This window comes from Vulpes lagopus, chromosome 17 (genome assembly GCF_018345385.1).
Source record: "Vulpes lagopus strain Blue_001 chromosome 17, ASM1834538v1, whole genome shotgun sequence".
Classification (NCBI taxonomy): Eukaryota; Metazoa; Chordata; class Mammalia; order Carnivora; family Canidae; genus Vulpes; species Vulpes lagopus.
Window position 1 is genome coordinate 24,482,741 of NC_054840.1, and position 27,394 is coordinate 24,510,134.

The 27,394-nt window shown below is 36.5% G+C and overlaps 1 protein-coding gene across 3 annotated transcripts in view; it reads right to left on the minus strand.

Moving 5' to 3' along the window:
- The window catches only part of VPS8 (VPS8 subunit of CORVET complex), a 249,364-nt gene that overhangs the window by 220,177 nt on the left and 1,793 nt on the right, over positions 1-27,394 (minus strand). For all 3 annotated transcript variants that reach the window (XM_041731695.1, XM_041731696.1, XM_041731694.1), the window contains exons 2-7: positions 17,889-18,130; positions 16,655-16,723; positions 10,498-10,628; positions 5,197-5,290; positions 1,442-1,474; positions 436-490 (exon numbers count right to left, since the gene is read on the minus strand). In XM_041731695.1, coding sequence (XP_041587629.1) covers positions 436-490; positions 1,442-1,474; positions 5,197-5,290; positions 10,498-10,628; positions 16,655-16,723; positions 17,889-18,041 — 535 coding nt within the window. In that variant the 5' untranslated portion in view covers positions 18,042-18,130. The remainder of the gene's footprint in view (positions 1-435; positions 491-1,441; positions 1,475-5,196; positions 5,291-10,497; positions 10,629-16,654; positions 16,724-17,888; positions 18,131-27,394) is intronic.

Sequence of the window (27,394 nt, forward strand, 5' to 3'; positions counted from 1 at the left end):
GAGATTTACAGTGTAAATGATAAAGAAGTTACTGCAGTTTGAGCTAAGAAAAATTACTGAGAAAGCCTGTGAATCTCTTTCCCTGAAAATAGTTTAGAATACTTGCTAGGATAGGATTTAGAATCAAAAATCACCACTACCACAAACTGAGGCAGACAAGAGAACAACCCAAGGTCCCTTTCAACTTTATATTCTTTCTGTCTAGGTCTGTAGAGTCAAAGTTCAAAAGATATAACTTATACATTCATAAAGAAGAAAATAAACTTGTAATGAGCTACAAAATAAGCTTGGGTCAAGTAATTTTAACAATAGAACTAGATTTTTCTGGTTTTTTTTTTTTCCACAAGAAAATTAAGTTTACAATTCAACTATTAAAAGATATAAAGGTCAAAAGGATACTTAATATCTACAGTAAGGAAAGTACTTAAAATTTACCAAATATTAAAGCCAATCCATGAGATGTACCCACAGCTATCAGACTGGACACTGCCTGAGAACAAAAGGGAAGATTACATTTTGAGATAGTATGTCAAGAATCTTGAAACAATCCGAGTTGAATTTGTTAGTCTTCTCTCCTCTAGGCACCAGATGACATACCAACTATTATAAATAAGGAGAATTTCAACTAGGAGGTAAGACGGGAAATGAAACTCAGGACATTTTATTTCTGGGAATCCCTCTAAATTTACTCCAAGGGTAACAATATCAAAATATCATATGTTCAACATTATAGGCAAAAACACACCACTTAGCTTCCTCTAAAGCAATTTTTAAAAAAATTTTTTTTCAGGGATCCAGACAAAGTAAGAGGCACTTATGCTACCCAACCAAGAGCCAGCTATGAGGTGTGGGTAAGGGGTGAGAAAGCCTTCAGTTTATTCACAGGAGCCAAAAGGCACCAGAAATATTCAAAATTCAGCCCACTTCCTCACCAATTGACTAACTAATAAGAAAGCTACAGAAGGCAGCTGGAAGTATTCAAGAAAAGAGGGCACTAGTGTGCTTTCAAATATCCCCCAGTTCTCTATAATCGCGCCACAGATTTACTATTTGGCAGGCTTGGCAAGGGAGTTCAGAACTATTAAATGTACTATTTACCACAAAGTGATTTCACCAAATGCTGTTTTCCACTCTCTTATAACCAAAGGGAGGCCAAATCACAGAAGGAGCAAATTTACTTGGGCACATATAAATAAACCTGGAAAAGGCTAATCATTATTCCATTATATACTTCTCCAACAAAAGCCTGAAGAATAACAACACACCAGAAAGAAAGAGAACATTCAATATGGAAAAATTTTAAACCTGATTACTGGCAGTAAATGACTTATGAATTTATTATCATAATAATTTATGCAATAACTTTGAACATTAGAAGAATATATCTAAGAAAATCCAATCAAAGAGAAAGCTTACCTTTAAAGGATTAAAGTATACTTACAATTGCTGTAGGCAAGCCAGCATCCACTTTGTCCTAAGTGAAATTAAAAAAGCATTTGAAATTATATTCTCATTTTTAAACAGAAAATTATATAAGCCCCTCTCTTTACATACACTTTGATCCAAATCAATTCAGACAAGAGGTGGAACCTTCATTTTTGCCCCCAACTAAGAGAAACCACAAAAGTTGCACATAACAACAAAATATAAAGAGCATGAGAGTGGGTCATTTTATTTTACTAACTGTAACAAATGCTTTAGGAAAGGTACTAATTATAAATGAAAACACAAAGGAAAAGAGGGAAGAAGTCCCACTTTCAATAATGTGAATAAACTCTGTTACGATAGCAGTACATAAAGATTTTTAAAAAGGGAAACATGGTAAAGATATTTTTCCTCTAAGCTTCCTATCGAGCAGATTATACAATAATCCCTCAATAAAACCCAAGCAGGGTGTATTCAGTCGGTCTTCAAGCACAAGAAAATAAAAAATTAAGTCCACAGAGTAACTGTATGACCTCGGGAGAGTCACCTAACTCTCTGGGTATTAGTCTCCTCATCTATTAAAGGAAACAGCAACTACCTCAATGAATTGTTTTAAGGATCAAATTAAATGTAAAGTATCATATAATTGTAAAGGTACCTATTTGATGTTTCTATAGCTTTAAATAATAAGGGCTTACAACAATTAGCAGTGTAGCAGCAATAAGCTTTCATATACATATATTACACTATTGGATTCTCAAACTGCAAGAGACAGATAAAACATGTATTATTCTGATTTCCCAGATTAAGAAAATAAGTTTTAAAGAGCTTAACTGACTTGCCCAAGATTATTCAAGTAGTAGTCAAACTATGTCTCAAACTCAGAGCTTCAGTTCCTAGGCCAGCCTCTTTGATATCATTTCTAGATTTCTGTCTGTCCCTGTCAATGTGGTGAATTAATTGTTAGAATCTCTAGGAAGAAAGAATCTGTTTTATACAACTTTATAGAGCTTCCTGGGAACTAATTAAAAAACTTATTCCAGAGCATGGGAATATAAGGAAGAACAATCACAAAGCTGCTATGTTCAATGTTCTAGATAGTAGGATATCCCCAACCTTGTTTGGATATGTGTGTGTAAAGTATGCAACATGCTTGACAATTAAGATGCATGCAAATAAACATCTGATGAATGATTGGTTTGTGTCCGGATAGAGAAAAAGAATGAGAGAGCAATGAAGAACATAAAGTATAGTTCAAATGGAACCTGAATAATGAAATCAGAAGTCAGCTTACTTTAAAACTAAGAAAACAAACAAGCAAAAATAAAAATAAAAATAAAAATAAATAAAAGAAAAACAAAAACAAACAGATGTGGAAAGCACTTTAGAGATTACAGAATCTTAGTACTGGTGTTGCAACATCATAGAGCAGTGATTCTCAAAAGCCAGGCTACGTTAAAATAATCTAAGATACCTATTAAAATGCAGATCCCTGGGATGCCCGGATGGCTCAGCGGTTAGACATCTGCCTTTGGCTCAGGGCGTGATCCTGGGATCCGGGATCAAGTCCTGCATCAGGCGCCCTGCATGGAGTCTGCTTCTCCCTCTATGTGTCTGTCCCTCATGAGTAAATAAATAAATCTTTAAAACTAAATAAATAAATAAATAAAATACAGATCCCCATGCTACCCTACTGATACCATACTGATGCCAATTCAGTATGTCTGGGGTGGTGCCCAGGAATCTGCACTTTAATCAGCATGTCAGGAGATTCTTACACATTGGACACATTTTAGAAAAAAAACTGCTAAAGCGTCTCTACTATCTTAGATGATCATAAAAGTAATAAATACTTTTTAAAATTAATTTTAAGTAATTTAAAATATAGTCATCTGTCACAGTACTTTCATTTGTCATTGAGTTGTGAATGAAGTTCATAACCCCAAAAGTTTCATCTCTCCTAAGTGTTCTCCATGCATGGATTACAAAGCCATGATGAACAAGGCCCCATGCCACCCTAGGAACATCACTATCCACATGGCTGAAGGCATTACTGAACAATTATTCAGGAGATACCCCAAAATATAACTAGCTTTGCACGTTAATAAACCAACCATCATAGAAAAGCATACAATTTAAATTGAGCTGGTAATCCAAAATTAGGAAGGCAGAGTATGAGCACTGTCACAGGAAAAGCAGTTTTCATTTTAACAGACCAAAGGAGCTCAGCCATAGCAATGAAATAAGAATAGAATGCAAACACTCTGGGATTTATTAGAATTTTTCCCTCCTCTTCAAGAGGGAGAAGAAACCTTTTTAAATAACAGATTTATCTAATCAATGTTCAGTGTCTGAGTTTTAGTTCAGTCTCCATTATTCAAAATATTTTTAAAACTGCACAGGTGGGTCAAATGACTGTTCTGGTTCATCTTGATCTTGAAAGGAATGAATTTCATCACCTACATAAGGATTAAATTCAGAAAACGTCATGGAAATATAATCCTCAACAGGTGGTTCCCATTCTAGCAAATCTGAGTTACTCTCCACCTAAAAGAGGAAGGACAATTGCCCAGGTTCCCTCCATGGCTTGACTATCTATTTAAATTGACTCCATGATATATGAGCTGGGTCAGGGTATACCAATTGCCCACAGAGAACACTTTCTTTCTTTTTGCTTTTTTTGTTGGTTTGGTTTGGTATGGTTTCTACAACAAGAGCTTTCTCTGAGAAATCTGACAATTGCAATGCAGTAATGATGTCATGATACCACTCCTATATAAATCTCTGACCCTTCTGAAAAATCAAAACTTTGTCCAAACTGAGTTTACAAAATACCAATTAAACTCCATGAAAACATTAAAAAAGTCAAAGTCCCTGGGATATGAAAATGTCATCATTGTCATCATGATCATCACTATTACTATATATAAGATTAACACAATGAATTCAGAAAACTAAAATTGAAAAAGACCACATAATATTATAGGCTTTGAGGTCAAAGGAAAATTTGATAACCCATACCAGAATCAGCATCTATTGTCTTAGTGATTTATTAAATATTTTTGCATCAACCCAGTGCTCCAAAAAATTTTCAAGACCAGAGATACTCTGTTCCAGCCATTATACACTGGCCATACTCACCAATACCACCACCATTTCACAACAAAGCAGCACTACAGCTGGAGCCAGAAACCCCAATTTTGAGTAATTGTTCTGCTATCTCCTAACCCAATGATGTAAGACAAGTTAATATATTACCTCTCTGAGCCTCTCTTCTCATTTGTAAAACAGGATATGGCTTTCCTTACTTTCAAAGTTGTAAAAGTAAATAAAATAAGGGACATGAAAAGAGTTTTGTGAATTACAAGAAAATCACTCAGTTGTAAAAAGATTCTGATCAATCATTTCTCCATATGAAAAGACTAAAAAAACAAGCACTCTAACTCAACCAAATACACAAGATGGCAACTAAACTGAAAAGGAATTTAAAGAAAAGGCAGATAGTGTTCCTTTTAGGCTTGCTGCCATATTTCATTTAGGCACACCAGAGACTCTGAGCAGACCTTTATTTCATGGCTGCACTAATTTCTACGTCAAGATGTGTAGCCATGTCTTATGAGTCAAAAACAATCACACAAAACCCATGAAAGCCAGATTCTATTTTTTTTAAGCCTCGGGGCCAAGAGAAGTGCTGTGCTTTGTTTTATGCTCATTCCTACTTCATTATGCCATTGCAGGTTACAAAGCTGGGGAAGAGAACAAAATACTTACAGCTGCAGACACTATCTGGGCAGAAATTCCCTTCAAAAGTGAATGTCGCATAACTGACCCATGGAGTGAAAAAGAATCAGGTAATTTCTTCTTCCTAAAAAGGGGGGGGGGGGGGGATGTTTAAGAACATAAGAAATTTTTTTTTGAAAAAACAGAGTTTCAAAGCTTTAAAAGACCAAAGAACACATAAAAATAAGAAATGCAGAAAACAACACTGAATGTAATTTGTTAGCTCTGTTTGCAAACAGGTACAAAGAGTCTAACAGTCCTACATTAAGATGCCATCCTAAACCCACCTTGAGCCTCAGAGAAGCAAAAGAAAGTGTATAAAGCCACCATTCCTTTTTCAATGATTCAAACTGTTCCTTGACCACCTCTTGCAGCAAGAGGTTCCAATAACCAAAGGTTGCCTATCCTGCCCTACATGTCTACATTACCTCTACCTACCTTTTACCCTTGCCTATCTTTCTTGCCCTCACATCTTTAACCGCTCTCTCTTTCTTCCACCAAGCACCTCAAATTCCCCACCCATTATTCTTACTCTGCTGTGCCTAACAGCTCCTTTCACTTACCCAACTCATCATCATACACAAAATGACTTTTGATTTTTTACCAAACACTGAGCACCTCCTCTATGTGACTAAAGTATGGGCTCTGGGGAGACAAAAATAAGAAAGTCAAGGTTCCTAGTTTCAAGGACCTCACAGCCTAGCTAGAGGGACTAAAAAGTAACTTACTCTTAGAAGCTAAATGTTAGAAAAGAACAAAGAATAAAGCACTAGAAATAAAGAGGAGTTTAATCCTATTCATAAGGGGGATAAAGGACAGCTATAGAAAGAAGAGGTCTGATCTGGCCTTGATGGATAACTAGGAGTCTGGCAGGCAACAAAAAAAGCACAAACAGAAATATGACGATGTAGGGATGCCTGGGTGGCAGAGTGTTTGAGCCTTGGTCTGCCTTTGGCTCAGGTCATAGTCCCAGAGTCCTGGGATCAAGTCCTGCATCTGGTTCCCCACAGGGAGCCTGCTTCTCCCTCTGCCTGTGTCTCTGCCTCTCTCTCTGTGTCTCTCATAAATAAATAAAATCTTAAAAAATATATTTAAAAGAAAAGAAATCTGAAGATATAAATGTGCACGGGGTGGGGGAAAGGGGAGATCCAAGTACACAAAAAGCATGGACCAGGAGAATGGGAGTGGGGTGCTAAGAGATTAGGTCAAAATGGTAAGCAGGGTCCAGACAGATGCTATGCAAGAGTTCTGACATTAAGTAAGGCAAAAAAAAAAAAAAAAAAAAGATATCATATATGTTTTGAGTACAGTTGACAAACATTAGTTTCAGGTGTACAGTTTACACATTGTTATGTTCACTACAAGTGTAGCTACCAGCTATCCTGTTATATCACTATTACAGTATCACTGATTGTATTCCTAATGCTGTGCCTCTTATTCCCATGACTTATTCATTGAAAGTCATCATAACTTTGAAGCAGGTGGAGATGAGATGCTCAAAATCATTTAAGTTAACATAGTTCCATATAAATTTTAGATTTTCTATTTTTGTGAGACGTTCCATTGGGATTTTGATGGAGTCTGCATTGAATCTACAGATGGTTTTGGGGAACATGGACATTTAAAATTTTTTAATTTTTATTTATTTATGATAGTCACACACAGAGAGAGAGAGAGAGAGGCAGAGACATAGGCAGAGGGAGAAGCAGGCTCCATGCACCGGAATCCCGACGTGGGATTCGATCCTGGGTCTCCAGGATCGCGCCCTGGGCCAAAGGCAGGTGCTAAACTGCTGTGCCACCCAGGGATCCCAAACATGGACATTTTAATAATATTAATCCATGAACATGGGATATTTTTCCATTTATTTGTGTCCTCAATTTCTTTCATCAATGTCTTATAATTTTCATGCACAGCTCTTTCACTTCCTGGGTTAAACTTATTCCTAGGTACTTTATCATTTTTGGTGCTACTATAAATTGAATTATTCCTTCTTCAGATATTTCATTGTTAGTGTTTAGAAACACAACTGACTCCACTTAGCCAAAGCAATCTTCAAGAAAGAAGAATAAAGCTAGAGGCATCACAATTCCTGATTTCAAACTCTATTACAAAGGTGTAATCAAAACAGTATGATACTGGCATAAAAACAGAGAGACCAATGGAACATAATTGAGAGCCCAGAAATAAACAGTTGTATACAGTCAACTAAAATTTGACAATGAAACCAAAAACACTCAATGGAGAAAAAACACAGTATCCAATAAATGGTGTTGGGAAAACTGCATAATTACATGAAGAAACTGTACCCTTATACCACTCACAAAAATTATATGGATTAAATGGATTAAAGACTTAACTATAAGACCTAACCCATAAAACTCCTAGAAGAAAACATAGGGAAAAAGTTCCTTGACATTGGTTGTGGCAATGGATTTTTTGTCTATGTAACCCAAAGCACAATCAACAAAATCAAGTATAAGTAAGACTATATCAAACTAAAAAACTTTTGCACAGCAAAAGAAAATCAACAAAATGAAAAGACAACCTATGGGATAGTAGAAAATATTTGTAAACGGTTTATCTGATAAGGGGTTAATATCCCAAAAAAAAAAAACCAGTAATCCTCCCTTATCTGCAGTTTCACTTTCCATGGTTTCAGTTACTTGTGGTCAACAGTCCAGAAACAAATGATCCTCCTTCTGAAGTATTGTCAGAAAGTCCATGGTGTAGCCTAACCCAATATCATGTCTATGTCATTCACCTCACTTCATCACATCACATAGGCTTTTTATCATCTCAACTCATTACAAGAGGGTGAGTATAGTACAATAAAATATTTCAAGAGAGACCACGTTCACATAACTTTTTATTACAATACATTCTTATAATTGTTCTATCATTGTTGTTAATCTCTTACTGTGTCTAATTTATAAATTAAACTTTATTGTAGGTATGTACAGGAAAAAAGTTTATATGGGATTTACTAATATCTACAGTAATATCTTCCAAGACTCAAGGTCTTGGAATGTATCGCCTGTGGAAATGGGAGACTACTGTATAAGGAACTCTTGTAACTCAACAACAAAAAACCCAAACAATCTGAGTAAAAAATAGGCAGAGAATCTGAACATTTTTCCAAAGACGACATACACATGGCCAACAAATATGTGGAAAACTGTCTAGCATCACTAATTATCAGGGAAATGCAAATCAAAACTACCATAAGATTTTGCCTATTGGAAAGGCTATTATCAAAAAGACAAGAAGGGGCATCCCTGGGTGGCTCAGCGGTTTAGCGCCTGCCTTCAGCCCAGGGTGTGATCCTGGAGTCCTGGGATCAAGTCCCATGTCGGGCTTCTGCATGGAGCCTGCTTCTCCCTCTTCCTATGTCTCTGCCTCTCTCTCTGTGTCTCTCATGAATAAATAAATAAAATCTTTAAAAAAAAAAAAAAAAAAGAAAAAAGACAAGAGGGACGCCTGGGTGGCTCAGCAGTTGGGCCCCTGCCTTTGGCCCAGGGCATAATCCTGGAGTACCGGGATTGAGTGCCGCATCGGGCTCCCTGCATGGAGCCTGCTTCTCTCTCTACCTGTGTCTCTGCCTCTCTGTGTCTCTCATGAATAAATAAATAAAATCTTTAAAACAAAACAAAAACAAAAAGCCAAGAGATCACAAATGTTGATGAGGATTTGGAGAAAAGGGAATCCTTGTGCACTGGTAGGTGGGAATATAAACTGGGGCAGCCAGTATGGAAAACAGTACGAAGTTCCCCCCAAAAAATTAAAAATAGAACTATCAAATCATCCAATAATCCCACTTCTGGGTATTATCAAAAGAAAACAAAATCACTATCTCAAAGAAATATCAGCACTGCCATGTATATTACAGTATTATTCACAATAGCCAAGATACAGAAATAATCTAAATCTACCTTCAGACAAATGAGTAAAGATAAGAGGTCTCTCCCCCACACACACACATGTTATTCAGCCATGATAAAGAAGGAAGTCCTGCCATCTGTGACAACATGAATGGACCCTGAGGGCATTATCCTACATGAAGTCAGTCACGCAGAAAAAGACAAATACTCTATGATCTCACTAACATGTGGAATTTTAAAAAGCTTCTAACTCATAGAGGCAGAATAGAATAGTAATTGCCAGGGGCTGAAAAGTGAGGGAAATGTGGAGATGTTGGTCACAGGGTACAAACTTCTAGTTATAAGACGAATAAACTCTGGGGATCTACTGTATATAGCACAATGTCTATAGTTGAAAATAACATGTTATATGCTCGAAAGTTACTATGAGAATAAATCTTAAATGTTCTAACCAAAGCAGAAATGGTAGTTTTGTGAGGTGATGAAGGTGCTAACTAACCCTATTGTGGTAATGATTTCACAACACACAGTGCAGAGGACAGTGGTCATGGCATCTACCTTTTTATCAAAGAATCACACTGTACACATTACATTTACCCAATGTTATATATCAGTTATATCTCAATAAAGCTGGAAAAAACACATTTATGTATTTGTAGGAGATAGTGATGAACAGGTTAACATATCCAGCAATGGTCCCTATCCCACAAGAGTTGACAACCTAAAGAAGACAGCACTAACACAAGCAAAATTTAAGAAAGGAAAAATACACATGACTTTATCAACATTAAAGCTACACATGAATTCAATAAAGTATTTACATTATGCTTCCTCCACTTCTCTTTCCTTTTCATGTGCTCTCCAAGAATTTGGAAGGTGAAAAGCAGCCAAAATGAAGTTATTTAGGGTTAGAAGTCCTTTTCCCAAATCTTTAATCATTTTGTGATTCTCCTCTGAACCCATTCCAAGGGAATGAAGGAATGCTGGAGCTGACCTTAGAGAGTGGGAAGAAGGGGATGGGGAGTACAGGGAGCACAAGGGTGGCGAGGTAAACCAAACTCCGTTGTTTCCACCACAGATACTGTACTAAGTTTGATTCGTGCTCCCTCCGAGAAATCCACTGCTTGTGGGGGGTCCCTTGGCTGCTATTATGGCTTCTACTGGTGGTGCAGAGGACAGTGGTCATGGCATCCACCTTTTTATCCTCTCCCCTCAACAGTGCCAAAACCTTTAGGGTCTAACAAGCATATTATTTCCACCCAAGTGGGCCTTCTATTTCCTATGCAGGGCTTTAGCAGACCATACTACACTGTAAAGAAATATTTACATTTTAAGTGTTCAGTATATACAAGTGCAATTCAAATGCTTAAAAACAACAACAACAACAACAACAACAACAAAAAATGCTTACCTTTTTAGGTTGGTCCTGTCACCACTATCTGAACTTGCCACAGAGGAAGTATCATAGGAGTGAGAATCAATAGTATCAATGTTTAACAATGTAGGATCCTCAAGAACAAAAGACTCATCTTCATCATCAGTCTAAATTAGAAGAATGGATCAATAAATTCACAATTCCAAATACCATTATAATACCTGCCAGACAGGCATTAATGAGTTTCTCTAAAACACTCACATGCTTATTTCTGCTTTTTATCTCTTTTCCATGCATTGTTATTGACCAGAGAGGCATAGAAGAGAAAATTAATTTTCAACTCTAGATAGATCTCTGTCTCTACAAAGAATTCACTCCAAAAATTTCTTCCTTGCAGCAGGAAAAAGCAGGAGCAGTTATTCAAATTATTCTTAGCAGCAAAAAACTTGAAATTTGAACCTCTATAGATGCTTACCTAGTTAACTAACAGTCAGTGGCTAATTAGAAGAAAACAAATACCACCTTACTACAAATAGTATGCCATAGGAAATGTGACAAACAGAAGAAAGGCATTCTAGGTTTGAAAGCATCTGCAACACAGTGATTTCATAAAATGGATTTTGTTCATAAAAAAGGAAGTAGTCCTGGAATATAAGGGCAGGAGTTAGAGGTGATCTTAGAAAGATAAGCTAGGACCCAAATTGTAAAAAGCCTTATGTTCCATTAAGCCAAGTGACAGCAGGGCCCATGTCCTCCTTGTCTATACTATACTCCCTAGTGCCCAGTACAATGCCCAGCATACAATCAGTATTCACTCATTTAATGAATTAGGGTACTATATACAGTAGGTGGTAGGAAGGCAACTAAGATGTTTAGAAAGTAGGCATACATGATGGGAACCACGTTTTACAACAATAAATGGGGCAGTAGGAAGATGGATGAGGGTGCTGGGGGAAACTGAGGCAAGGAAACTATTATGAACCAGTAAGAAGGTATGGCAATATCAAGGAAAAAGAGGAGAGTGGAGCCTAAGAATACAGCAGAATTAGTCAAGAGAAGGAATAATGAAAGAGACGTTACTGAGAAAACCCAAAGTCCCTGGTTACCATCTAAATGACGGGGGCTGGGAGGTGGGGAGGTAAGGGAGAAATCAAAGAGAATTCCAAGGTTTCCAGCTTGAACAACTAGACAAAAGGTGATATTCCCGAGATAGGAAAGCAAAGAATATAAAAATAGCAGATAAAGCAGAATGAGGAGTTTAGCTTTGAACAGGTTGATTCTGAGCAACAGACATTAAAGAAAAATGCTCTGATCACTCTCCTCTTTCAGTCAGACTGTGTTCTGGCTTACCATTCCCAGTGACGCTCACCAGAGAGCAACCTCAACTCGTTACCTCCATTCTCTGCACCACTGCTTGCTACTAACTACTACCTCTGCTGGAGGTGACAGCCAAATCCACTGGCCTATTTTCAGTTAGCATGCCCTTGTCCTCTATAATTATTTAACACTATTGACCATTCCCTACTTCTTGAAACTTTCTTTTCCCTTGGTTTCCAGTATATCTCTTTTCCGCTACTCCTCCCAACTTACAAGACCTCTTCTACCTGTAGTGTTCTCTATTTTCTCCTCAGCCCAACCTCTAATTGATACTATTCCCTGGGATTATACTCTTAGCTCTCCTCTCTTCCAACTCCATACGCTTCCTGTATGAACAAGCTAATCCATACCTATAGCTTCAAGTACCATATCATGCTAATGACTCCAAAAGCTGTATCTTCAGTATCAACATTTCTCTTGAGGTTTAGGCCCATATTTCCAACTGCCTTTCAAATATCTATGTACACATGCATCTGTTAAGAACAAGGTCAGAGGGACGCCTGGGTGGCTCAGTGGTTGAGTGTGTCTGCCTTTGGCTCAGGGCATGATCCTGGGGTCCTGGGATCGAGTCCTGCATCAGGCTCCCCACAGGGAGCCTGCTTCTCCCTCTACCTATGTCTCTGCCTCTCTCTCTGTGTCTCTCATGAATAAAAAAAATAAGATCTTAAATAAAAAGAACAAGGTTAAAATTAGCAAAGAGAGAATGTCTCTTGAGAACTGTACAGAGTGGAACAACTGCTGTAGGGAAAGGAAGTAATTCAGAAATTAGAACTGCAGCACTAAGGCCATAAGCAAGAGGGTCAATCAGAATTTTATCTGATTTTTCTTAAGCAGCCTGGGGATACAATTAAAGAAAACAGATCAGTTAAATTAAGTCAGGGTTGAGGGCTTACAGAATACATGAAAGAACAAGTGGAGGAAAGAAGAGAATTGAGCTTATTATCAAGAAGGCTGAATTTAAAATTACTATCTAAAAGATAATAATAAAATAACTACATAGCAAAGATCAATTTTTCCTGCACTGATATGCAAAATCTACATAATCTTATCAAATTTCAGTGTGTATGTCTGTGTGTGTAAACTAATAAAGTGATTCTAAAATTTACATGGAAATGCAAATTTACAAGAATAAGCAAGGCAATCTTGAAGAACAACAACAAAGATTTCAGACTACTAGATATCAAACCTATTATATCAAAAATTAGAATTTGATATTGGGGCAAGTGTAGAAAGACCAATGGAATCAGACCCACGCATATATGATCTCCTGATTTAAAACAAAAGTGACACCAAATATATTTTTCAGTAAATGGTGCTGGATTTTACCTCACACCATCACATACAAAAAAATACCAGATGAATTGCAGATTTAAGTTTGAAAGATAGAAAAATAAAGATTTTAAAACAAGATAAAAGAGCATCACCATGACCTTGGAATTTTCAAAATTTTCTTAAAACAAGACACAGAAAAATTAACCATAATGGAAAAACAAAATAAGCTAACTACATTAATAACTTCTGTTCAAAAGAAACTGCTAATAGAGTGAAAAAGTAACCCACAGAATGGAAAGATATTTGCAATATATGCACCTAATAAAGGGTCTATACATCACATATAAAGAACTCCTATAAATACATTTTTTTTAAAAAATGAGCAAAAGACATGATAAGGCAATTCACAAAAGAGACATCCGAATGGCCTAACCCTATGTCAAGGCACCCAATTTCATCTGTCTTCAGGAAAATTCATATTAAAACTATGATATCACTATACACCTGTAAGAACTGAATGGATAAAATGAAAAAGAGAATATTCAAAAGTTGATTGAGGATATGGTAATCGGAACTCCTATATACGGCTGCTGGAAGTATGAATTACTCTGACCACTTTAAAAAACCTGTAGCAGTTATCTACTAAAGCTGAATATACCCATATCTGATGACCTAGCAATTTTACTATTTCTAACTATAAAACCAACAGAAAGGTGTGTATATGTATATGCATACCTAAAGACACCAGTAAGAATATTCACAGCAACTTTTCATAGTAGCCAGAAATTGGAAATTACACAAATGCCCATCAAAAGTAGAATGAATAAATAATGGTATACACATAAAAAACTTTTTGTATGTGAATGAACAATTACATACAAAAATATGAATGAATCTAAAAATATAATATTGAAATGCAAGTCAGACACACAAAAGTACATACTATATAATTCCATTTATATGAAGTTCAAAGCAAGAAAGCTGATCAATGCTAGAGAGGTAAGGATTGTGATTATCCTGGGGTTAGGCACTAAAGCGGCACAAGAGATTCTGGGGTGTTAGAAATGTTTTATTTCTTCATCTAGATTATTTTTCAGTTTGTGAAAATTCACCAAGTTCAGTGGTGAAGTTTGTGAAAGTTCACCAAGCTACACACTTAACAATGTATGCACTTTTTCTATACATATGCTACACTTGAATAAAAAGTTCAAAATAAATTTCCGGCTGTACAGTAGCAATGAAGTGAAGCAGGAACTACCCAGACTGGGAGACTAGGAAGGAACAAGAGACTTGGTCTTGATTATGTCAAAGAACAGGTTTAAGGAAGTAGGAAAATGGGAGGCAAGCGGGTGGCTATAGTTAAAGAATGGAATTTCACAATTAAAAACCTCAGAGGTAGCATAGTTTCAATTAATGACAAGGCCTAGGACCATTATTTCATGCCCTAAATTCTGAGATTCAGGATGTCCCAGTAATCTCTAACTTTCCATTCTATAAAACATCTTGGATGTCCATTTCTTTCCAGCCTCTCTACAGGATGATATTAATGAACATTATCAAGTATATGCAACCATATATCCTGGAGTGAGTGTTTATTCACACTTTGCGCTTCTGCCCTTTCCACTATTTTTTTCTTTTTTAAAATAATTTTAATACTTCTTCCCCCAACAGTCTTCATAATGTTCTACAATTTAAATTTTATTTTTGCTTTCAATTATTCCATCTGCCTAGCTCCTTGGAGGTGTGAAAGCTGGCCAATGTCCATTACTATTTCTCAAAGTCAGAGCATTTAATAATCCCAGTATCTGATACTATGACCCAAATAAACAAGGCACCCAAATTACTACAGGATATTAACTTCTCAGATAGTATTATATTGTCAGTAAACCACTAATGACAGTACTTACTGTTATTCATAGATAAGTATATTGTGCAAAGATGTTTTTCTTCATTATAAACTAGTTTTAGTCATATGAGCATTTTAACATTTTTTTGAAGATTTATTTTAGAGGGAAAAAGAGAGAGGCATCAGGGGGAGGGGCAAAGGGAGAAGGAGAATCTCAAGCAGATTCCCTGTTGAGTATGGAGCCCAACACAGGGCTTGATCCACAACCCTCAAATCATGATCTGGGCTGAAATTAGGAGTCGAATGTTCAACTGACTGAGTCACCCAGGTACCCTTTGCCTTTTTTATACAAATATTTCCAAATATGGCTTTACACACAAGTTTCTAAGATTACTTTTTTTTTTACACTTAGTAAAATAATTGAAATGAGGATATTAATAAGATGTTAACAAAATTGACTAAAATTAATCTCTTCATCTCTAAGTGAAAGATTTCCTGTTACCAAGCAGTAAATAAGTATCACCATAACCGATTATTCCTTCATTGATCAATGCCTTCTTTGTCAAAATTTAAAATGCTATGTCTTAACACAGATCATACATTTTTTAGGCTAAAATATATTCAAAGTAACAGCAACATCAAACTGATATAAAAAAATAGAAATTAAAGTCATCAAGAATAATAAAAGATACAATTCATAGAGAAAATAGTTTGCTTCCTATAAAGTGTTGGCTATGCCCCCCAAAGTATAGGTGAAAAGTAATAAAGACCAAGACCCAACTCATTCACAGCTATGGGATCAGTGGGCATTTCCTTTGGGGAACCTCTGCATTATTTTCTTTTAAAAAACTATGGATCCAAAATAGATTCACACATTTAAAAATCTTTCTTGAATTAGAAGTTAAAACTTCCAAGAAAAGTCTTAAGTAAGTTTTTAAAAGATTAAGAAGATGGAGTTGAAGAATTGTCAGCAGATGCAAGACACATAAAAGCTTGCATACTTCAACATGTTACTTCCACAAAGTTCCTTTATAAGGTCTTTATGACCTGCTAATTCAGAAAAGAATAACATTTCAAAACTCTGAGAAACTTTTTAGCAAAGATGGTACTCATAAAATACATTGTGGAGGTTTTTCTTTTACATAGAAGGTTGACGAGATGCATTTCACAGTTACAGCTACTTTCTAGTATCTAAGGATGAGCTATTTGAGTATCACTGGTAGAGATGACATTATTAAAACATAACACAAATCTCAAAAGTGACATATATTTAGTATTTCAACTTGCTTACTAAAACATTTCCTCAAATCTACCAAGTATGAGGCATTGTGTTGGGCAAAGACATGAGCAAGACATGGTTTCTGCCCTTGAGAAGTTCACAGTCCAGATAAGTGCTGTTCAACAGAACTTTCGGCAATAATGGAAATATTCTGCATCTGTGCTGTCCACTATAGCAGCCATTAGCCACATGTGTCAACTGAGCACTTAAAATGTACCTGTACCAAAAAAAAAGTACCTGTACAACTGAGAGATGGAATTTTTAATTTTTACTTAATTATAATTAATTTAAATTGCCACATGTGACTAATGGCCTAGTCACTATAGGACAGTGCAGATCTAGATACATACATTATAATTTAACCCAAAAGCATTAAAATCAATTCCATAAAATGACAGTGATCATTAATATATACTTACCTCATTGAGTATGCTTTCCAGTGTTGGTGGAGTATCAACTTGAGGAATATCAAACTCCTTGTCATCAATCTAAATAGAGAAAAGAAATTAATGTTCATATAATGTTGCTTTCCTTCTTAGAATCATGAGGGTGTTTTAATTTATTAGAATAATTACCAATTAAGAGACCAACATATCACCAAACTGATCGTGCAGAGAGCTAACTCAATGATCCATGGTAGTTAAGGTCAGGTCAAAAGACTATGGAATTGTTTCCTATCCTAGACACATATTCAGTGATTATCAAAAACAAATATGCACTGACTGCACCATCCTGACAGCCCTATCCAGAAAGCTTCTGTTTAAGGACTTTGACACGTGCGTTCTTAAACAGGACAAAACAGCATGTCTCATAACAAGCCTCAATTTTCTAAGTGTAGAAAGCAATATACAGAACAATATCAAGGTCATAAGCATGGGATGTCTGGGTTGCTCAGCAGTTGGGCACCTGCCTTCGGCTCAGGTCGTGATCCCAAGATCCAGGATCAAGTCCCACATCCAGCTCCCTACGAGGAGCCTGCTTCTCCCTCTGCCTTTATCTCTGCCTCTCTCTCTCAGTCTGTCTCTCATGAATAATTAAATAAATCTTTAAAAATAAATAAATGAATAATAGTAAAAAGGTCATAAGCAATATACAAAGGTCTGACATTGCATTTCTTAGTTATGTCAAAATTATGGTGAGAGGTGCTTAGGTCAAACAAACTGTCATTAAATATTCTCCTGGTAACAAAAACTTAATTACAATCAAATCAATGGGGAAAAAAAAAATCCCTGCACATGAAGTGCCTAGCTGGCTGAGTCAATAGAGCATGCAACTTGATTTTGGGGTTACAAGTTCATGTCTCAAGCTGGGTGCAGAGCCTACTCTAAAAAAATAAATAAAATATTGCTTTAAAAAAATCACTGCACAATATTTCTAAACCTACCACTAGCTCTATGATCTTGAGCATTCACTTAACATAGCCAGCTGCACTTCGGCTTCTCCTTCCTCTACAAAGTGAATTATCAAAGTGTCTGAAGCTCAAATGAAAACATATGTTAAAGTGCTTCATAAACAGTAATGACATACACAAATTAAGAGTGATATCTCACAAGACTGCATATAGACTTCTATTAATTCATGCAAAATGACAGATTGAGTCTTTAGGTCATAGCTCTAATCAACATCATCACTTGACAAAAACTGAATTTTTACCAGATCATTTTTGAACTCCAGTTCCTTGTCCAAATCTATGTAAGAGAATTTTGAAAGGGAAGCTTCAAGATTGAAAGACTTATTCAGCTCTTCTTCAGTAGTCTTGGCACAAAGGCTCTGTTCCACATTTTCATGGTCTGGTTCATTTTCCATATTTACTTATAATAATTGTAATTTAGTCAATCCAAGCAAGTTTTTGTTTTGATTTTTGGCCTTAGATCATGACGACTTGAACGATGACTCTTTTTAAAAAAGAAAAATATATACATTATTTAGATTTCCTCAATTGGACATTCCAAAGACTTACTTGCTCACTTTTGTGGAAATCAATTCTTCACTGAATCATCTGATTGTAAGGCAAAGAGAAATCAACATGGTTTGAGGTATGACACTGAGGGAGAATTGCTATGGGAGCACAAAGGAGGAACATCTAACTCAGGAGTCTGGGAAGTGGCCCACCACCCAAAGTCATTAAGTCTGGTGATAGCAATAGACTTAAGTTTGGCCACTAGACTTGGTACCATCCAGATTCACATTTTAACAGCATGAGAGTAAACTGGTGCCAAGAACTGCAATTAACCCCCTCCCTCATACTTCCAAATCCTAGAATAGATCTCCAGTTCCCCAGTTCAGTCTTGTTATGGACATCCACCCAGGGCCACAGATCTCTCGGGGAGCTTAATGTAAACACTGAGGCCCCAGGACAGATAGCTAGCTAGCTACTTAATAGGACACTAGCAAACCTAAATGTTCAGACCTATTATGGGAGACAATGATGCCAGAATAAAATAATACCACAGCCAGTGAGGGATTTCTAGTAAGAAAGCTAGTCACAGAAAAACACGGACATTCTCAGAGAAAACTGAAATACTAAAGAAAAATATATGCAAATGTTTTATATATTTCATAGCTCTAAAGGATACAATGAAATAGTTTTGTTTACCTGCAAAATTGTCTAAAAACAATTGTCTGCAAAATCGCTAGAAAACTAAAAACATATTCAGGAAAAAATCACTATAAGTTTAATGATAAAATTTGTCCTTAAATGTTTTTAGATGGTGTTATAATTAGGGTACAAGTGACCAAATTTTTAAAAGTCCGTTACTTAGCTCTACCTGTTTAGAAATAAAGACGTAATAATTTGAAAATAGAAATAATGTCATAGTAATGACAGTAAAAGCAAAGGTCATTTTATTTTCTAGAGTGTTTTTCCACAGTACCCAGGAATATGCAGTAACTCTCTGTGAGAACCTTTTTCAAACTACATACTGTCCACTGTCTACCACCCTCCCCACCATATGAACTTCTCTCATTCCTGCTCTAATGAAGTGAAGGCAAAAGAAAGGCTGGCAACTAAGCCACTAACTAATTTTAACTTTAAAAGAACTAACTTTTAAAAGTTGAAAATTGGGACCCCTGGGTGGCTCAGAGTTAAGCACCTGCCTTCAGCTCAGGGCATGATCCTGGAGTCCCAGGATCGAGTCCCACACATCAGGCTTCCTGTATGGAGTCTGCTTCTCCCTCTGCCTATGTCTCTTCCTCTCTCTGTGTGTGTCTCTCTTGAATAAATAAATAAAATCTTAGAATAAAATCAAAGTTGAAAATTAGTTTAAAAAAAAAGAAAATTAGTTGCTATTGTTTTTTTTAAATACCCAGAATTAACTGACAATTTTATCTAAGTAGGCTTTTTTATTTATGATGAATTTCACTTTGTTCAAATTTCATTTTTACCAGATTAAAAGAAATGAACATCTACTACATGTAAGACATGTAGACTTACGAAGACAGATTTTTAAAGAGCTGAAACCAATTTTTCTAGCTAGTACATTTGGTATATTACCAAATACAGACTAATCTCTTGCACATGTTAGAGAAGATAGACTCTAAGGTTTGGTCCTACAAACACACGATACCAAATACATTCCTAGGAGACATAACTGAGGGTACTATGTATCTGGCAACATTTGAAAGTAGCTTTCCAATCTCAGGTACTAAATGTACTTCTCCTTTTGCAGTAAGCCAAGGGCAGAAGCAATATTTATGTTTATGCTCTTCTTCAAAGATGATGGAATTGGCTCACAGAAAATACAAGTTCCTTTTAATAAAGTTCTCTTATTTGTACCACTTAGGAAAAATGATTACAAACAGTTCAGGAATGTTTGCAAACATGCATAATCTAATTCACATTCAGTGATTCCTGAGGACAGTTAAGTTTTATTCTTACACATTAAAAAAAAAGGGGGGGGGGGGGAAGACCACAATAGCCAAATCCAAAAAAAATCACTTATATTTAAATGATTTAATAAATGAAAATATCTTATTCTTCACATTTGTACTTCCAAAATAACTCAGGAAGTAAAACAATCTTTTCTGGCTCTTTTTTTATACCTCCTATCTGGTGTTAGTTAAAAGGTTCTCAGGGCAACTCAGCATCCATGAACACCAATACCATACTCAAGAAGTTTCAAGTGATCAAGCATCCCCTGAAGAAAGAACACCATCTTGCTATGCTACCCTACTCCATTTCCAACCTTCATTTCATTGAGCTCCTGTTATTGTGCTATACAGGCAAAGTACAGAGAACATAAGCGAAAGAGTCTGTAAAGGGGCACCTGAGCGGCCATCAGTTAAGCATCTGCCTTTGGCTCAGGTCATGATCCCAAGGGCCTGGGATCAAGCCCTGCGTCAGGAGCCTCTTCTCCCTCTCTCCCTGCCTCCAGATCCCCCTACTTATGCTCTGTTAAATAAATAAAATCTAAAAAAACAAAACCAAGAAAAAAAAACAATTCTTTAAAAACAAATAAAAGAGTCTGTTAACGATCAGATTTGAATCTGGGCTTTACCAGTTCCTATCTGTGACCCTGGTCAATCTGTCTACCCGTTCTGAGCCCCTCTACTTCTGTATCTTTCAAGATGAAATATTATGGCCATTTGTGTTGTTTGCCCAGAGCAGCACCTCTGATTGGGGGAAGGGCTCCTTCAAACCATGTGGTTCTTATGGAGGCTGCCAATCAAAAATCCCAAAGTAACAGAGGCTGCATAATGTAGCTAGAGTGCTTCACTAGGATTCATTAAAATGGAACTGGTGAGGAAAACCTGCTTCCACTGTTCTCTAAACAATGAATAGTAAGGCTGGGCAGTACCCCCACCCTCCCCTTGACCCTGTTCTGCAGAAAAGGATGTCATTTATTCAATACATACCCACTAAACACCTAAACACATACTTCACATATCGCTAGAGATCCACCTCTACTAACAATTTATATTCTAGGAACGGATTTCTAGCAAGAACAAAATCAACCTACAAACAGAACCAGAGAAGAGGTAAGAATGTCCTGATACCACTCAGGACACGCCATTTCTTCTATGATATTCCCTCTGGCTACAGCATTCTGGTATTTTGGCTACATAAGCCAGCATCCTCTCCCGACTCTCTCTTTTTTTTTTTTTTAATCACTTAAAACAGAGAGTCCTCTTACGAATGCAACTATTTTGCAGAGCTACTGTGAGGAATGACATAATGACTGCAAACATCTAGAATGCCGGGACACAGAAATAGTCAAGAAATATTTGCTATTAACATTTAAAATTTCCTCAAGATTTCCAAATTCTTCCAAAGTTAAAGATCCTGAAACAAGATTGGTACTTTTTTAAGGTCTAGCTAGTACTAAACTAGTTATACCTTATTGGAAGGCTATATTTACTTCTGCTCTCAGATGAGAAGTTTCTTCATGAACTAAATGGTAGGGATTTTATTTAAGACAGGTACAGCCCACAGCAAAGCATCAGAGATGCTTCAGAAAAACGTCTAATTATGATAGTAAGTGTGATATACGACAAATCATTCTAAAATTATGCTTTCACATCACTTCCTCTTCTATCACTTACCAACAATTATACCTTCATGTTAGCATATTTATTCAACCCAAATAGACCCAGGAATCAAAAGATCACTATGCTGACTTTTTTTAAAAAAGGAGAGTTCTCTTAGAGCAGTGTCTCCAAATTTTTTAGAAATTGAGCTGTGCCTGAATCTCCTGGTGGTAGGCAAAATAGAAGTGCTCAATGATGCCTATCCTAATCTCCAGAACCTATAACTATGTTACCTTACATGTCCAAAGGAACTTCACAGGTGTGACTAAAATAGGATCTTGAGTTGGGGAGGTTATCCATGTTGGCTCGATGTAATCACAAGGGTCTTAAAAAGTGGAAGAGGGAGGCAGAAGAGAGTGTCAGAGAAGAGACATGACAACAGAAGCAGGGTCAGAGAGATGCTACAGTACAGGCTTTAAGATGAGGAAGGATGCCAGGAGCCAAGGAATTTAGGCAGTCTTTAAAAGGCAAAGAAATGAATTCTCTCCTTGAGCTTCTAGAAGGACCCCAGCCCTGCCAAAGCTTGATTTTTGCTTAGTAAGACCAGTGCTGATCTAGTGACCTAAAGAACTATAAAATGATAAATCTGTTTTTTTAAGTTACTATATTTGTGGCAATTTGTTACATTAGGAATAGGAAATGAGTACATTAACAAACTTCAATTAATTTGTTTCTAGCCACATTGCCAACATTCTGAAATACTGATCCCTCCCTCATCACTTAGTGTTGCCTAAATAGTGTGCAAGCTCTTCATTCCAATACACGGACCAATGATGAAATGCTTAATATATGACACTTTACACATGCTGAGGACTCTGCCTTCAGATACTACTTAAGTGCTATCCTAGTACAAAGGTTGGCAACAAACTACTGATAATTTCCTCTCAAGACTAAATTCTACAACTAGTTCTCCACCCAACCATCCTGCAATCTAGTGTTCCCATAGTTCTTAAGGGGATGCCAAGCTAGACAGTACCTGTAGACAACATAATGGTTAAAATCAATAGTCTCCTAGTCTCTCCCAGAATGAAATCACATTAATCTGACAGGAAAATGTATGTCATAGAATCATGATTACGCAGTATGTTGTCCTCTTCTGAGCACTGATAAACTAATATTTTAATAGTTCTGACTTAACATTATCTGACATCTTGACAGTTCTTACAGCTATTCCCTCTTAATAAGGTTATTTCCAACCAATTAATAATAGATTCAAGAATCATTTAAAAATAAATATTATATCAATGACCCCATTTTAACCCTGGCTAAATGAATAAGAACTCAAGAATGTGACCCATATTAGGCTGAGTTAATATGGAAGTCTTCCATCATTTTTTTGTTGTTGTTGTAGTTGTTTTGTTTTTACCTTGGCAGATCTTCCCAACTGTGCTCAAATTCCAGGATCCTATTTAATTCACTAATATTCTTTTCCTCCTAAATGTCATATAAGACACTTTTCACAGTACAGTGAGTCAAATCAAGTTTTGGTTTTGTTTTTTTTAACTTACTGTATCCCCAGAAAGATATCACAAAATCATGATACAGAAACAATTTTACATTCCAACTTTGTTTCTGGTTTTTCCAATCCAAATATTTCTCTTCTTCCATTTCTTTGTTTTGTCTTCTTGTGGTTTGTTTTGTGAAGAAAAATGAAAGAGGATTAACTTCTATTTGTTTTCTATTATCTTTCTCTAGTAAAGGGACTCATTTTGAACAGCTCTCCAATGCCTACAGTACAAAATTACAAATTCTACATATAACTCTATGGTCAACTCATCTTCAACAGAGCAGGAAAGACTATTCAATGAAAAAAGACAGTCTCTTCAACAAATGGTGTTGGGAAGACCGGACAGCTACATGAAGAATGAAACTGGACCACTTACACCATACACAAAAATAAATTCAAAATGGATGAAAGACCTAAATGTGAGACAGAAAACCATCAAAATGCTAGAAGACAGACAGACAGAAACCTCTCTGACCTCAGCTATAGTAACTTACTAGACACATTGCCAGAGGTAAGGTAAACAAAAGAAAAAAAATAAACTATTGGGAATTCATCAAAATAAAAAGTTTCTCCACAGTAAAGGAAAATCAACAAAACTATGGCAATCTATGGAATTAAAGAAGATATTTGCAAATGACATATCTGATAAAGGGTTAGTATCCAAGATCTATAGAGAACTTATTAAACTCAAAAAACAATCTAGTTAAGAAATGGGCAGAAGACATTTTTCCAAAGAAGAAATCCAAATGGCTAACAGACACATGAAAAGATGCTCAACATCAATCATCATCAAGGAAATAGAAGTCAAAACCATGATGAGATACCACCTCACACTCGTCAGAATAGCTAAAATTAACAACACAGGAAACAACAGATGTGGATGAGGATGCAGAGAAAGGGGAACACTTTTGCACCGTGGGTAGGAATGCAAACTGGTGCAGTCACTCTGCAAAACAGCATGGAGGTTCCTCAAAAAGTTAAAAAATAGAACTACCTTACAACCCAGCTAATTGCACTACTGGGTATTTACCCGAAGGATACAAAAATACTGATGCTAAAGGGTACATGTACCCCAATGTTTACAGCAGCATTATCAACAACAGCCAAATTATGGAAAGAGCCTAAATGTGCACTGATGAATGGATAAAGATGTGGGATATGTGTATCTGTGTGTGTGTGTGATGGAATATTGCTCAGTCATTAAAAAATGAAATCCTGCCATTTGCAATGATGTGGATAGAACTAGACTATATTATGCTAAGTGAAATAAGTCAGAGAAAAATAAATACCATATAATTTCACTCATATGTGGAACTTAACAAAACAGATGAACATTTGGGAAGGAGAGGAAGGGGGGTAGCAAACCATAAGAGACTCTTAACAACAGAGAACTGAGGGTTGATGTAGGGGGGTGGGTAGGGGATGGGCTAAATGGGTGATGGGTATTAAGGAGGGCATTTGTTATGATGAGCACAGGGGTGGTATATAAATGATGAATCACTGAATTCTACTCCTGAAACCAATACTACACTCTATGTTAACCAACTAGAATTTAAATAAAAATCTGGAAGAAAAAAACATTCCAAATTCTAAACCTAGGATTCCAGGTGTCACATGAGCTGACCTTACCACTTTCTTTTACAACTAAACTTACTAATCTGTATTCAGAGTCCTTCAAGAAGAGCTTCTCCTTTCCTTCCATGTCTGCTCATGATAGTTCACCTTCCCTTTCCTTTTCCTCTCCATTTACCCATGTTCCTTCTTTCCTTCCTTCCCCAAACATCCTCTGAACCCAGAATGCAGGTCTTCTTTAGAACAGCGCCTCAGCACTTTCCTCATATTGATTCATTAGTTAACTTACCATGTGGCTATGTCTTTGGACCCCAACTATACAACGGAAATGCAGCCATGTTTCTTTGTGTACTGCACATCACTGGGCTCACTGACTTGCATGGCTGTATACACATTCAATAAATATTTGCTGATTAACACAAGAATTGGAAGACAGGACTAACAGCTATGTTGCAAATTAAATGGATCACTTTTATTGCATATAATTATTAAGCTTCATAGCATATTATTTGACTCATGGCCTATAAGCCAAGTTATTATTGAGCTCTATCTTTATGTAATCAGGCTTGATCATATTCATCCCTCAGATATCAGCTAAAACTTTGCTTCCTCAAAGTCTTTTTGTCCCACTGAACTAAACTAGGTTCCCTGTTAACATGTACTTATAACAGCATTCTCCTCCTTCACTAAACTTGTCACACTGCAATCATTTTTTCAGTGTCTGAACCACCATTCCCTTCCCTCAGGAAAGAAAGGAATGCAGGTTCCAGGAGAGCAAAGACCAGATCTGCCCTGTTCATCACTGTTTTTCCAGTGCTAATCAACCCACCAATCCCTACCTTCCTCCCCCCAGAAGCAGCCAAGCAACACTGCATCACTGTCTTCCAGGGCTTCAAATAGCAATTCTGGTCATTCAAAATAAGCTAGAGTTAGTCATTCTACCTCCAAAAACCTCCCACCTAGCAAGTTCCAGTCTTTGCACCTAGGTGAGTTTTTTGTTTTGTTTTATTTTGTTTTTACAATCCTCACCACTGATTTTTTTAATGATCATTTAGTTCATATGCAACATGACACAAACTCCAAAATTTCACATTTTGTATTCTTTTACATTAATTCAGCCTAAAAGTCAAGATGAAAACAGTGGAAATATATCATACGTCCATTCCATTTACAGGAATTCAACTATTATCTTCAGCAAAGGTAAAAAGAAAAAAAAAAGAATGATTCACACAGAAATGGGAACTCTATACACCATTCCACTCAATACTATACACTTCAGGGTGAGCATGGAAGAGGAGATTGGTATCCGTCGTCCTTCTGGTCAGTCTCAGTTCTTAAATGCCTCATACTTAATGATCCATTTCATCTGTGCTCAAAATAACAAATAGCATAACATGGATCAAAAACTGGCTGTCTTGCACTTCCTCACAGAGAGGTCAGTCTCCACCATGATTCCTTCCTAGGTATTTTTCAGGGGGTACTCAAGTTTCACCGTACTCATGAACTTCAGAAACAGACCCTATGTACTACTATGTACTTGGATGAGATGCATACTTGGTCACTGAGTTTCTTTCCAAGAACAGGCACATTTAAGCCTGCAATGCTCAGAACTGCCACTATGAAAAAGCCCAAGCCTGTTTCCCTTTCTCTTCTCCTAGTAAATATCTACATGAGAAGACTAATCATTTAAAGCTTGGTATATGCATACAGAACAACAAATGTTAAAAGGAAAAGAAGAGTACCTGAGACCTGCCTGGGCATGGTGCTAAGTTACTATTATGTTACTAAGTTACTATTATGAATTGTCAGGCACAACCTTCTGCCACATTCTAAAAAAGAAAAAAACGAATCCCCTGTAACAATATACAAGATAACAGTAAGAACTAGGTCTACAAATATTTATATTATACATAAAACCTAGTGTTAATCACCAATTTTATATGTGTATAAGTAAAATAAATGAAAGAGAAAAAAAATATCACTTCTTTCCAGCTTCCAATAAGTCCCTACTATTATAAGAATCGCTCTTCAAAGACCTTCCCCCTCTCAGAGAACTTCTCCTAAGAACACATGGGCCTTGTGTAGGCTGAAATACATTCTTCTTTCTTCTTCACTAAATTGGTATAAGTGAATTCTTATAAGTTAACTGCACAGAAGACAAGATTCCATTCAGTTGTAGGTTGAGTAGATGGTGGCCTTCCAAATCATCTTAATTAGCTTCCAATTAGTTAAACTGTCAACTTCTCTTGGTTAGGTGTCAAGAAGGATGTAGGTCACAAGAGATTTTTTTTTTCTTTTCTTTTTTGTAAAGAGCAAAAGGAAACTTCTTGCTGAACTACAGAGGAAAAACAAATTTGATTTTGTTTTGGTTATAGTATCACTTCACCATCTTTCCTTTGAGAAACTGCTCCTCCTCCACTCTAACCAGGTAATTTTGGTGGTGCTGCCAATCAAATACACTATCTATCTGACCAGAAAAGTAGGCACGTGACATTCTTGTGGCCATTGTCCTTCCCTGGAATTTGTAACCACAGAAGGTAGGCGTTTTCTCTTT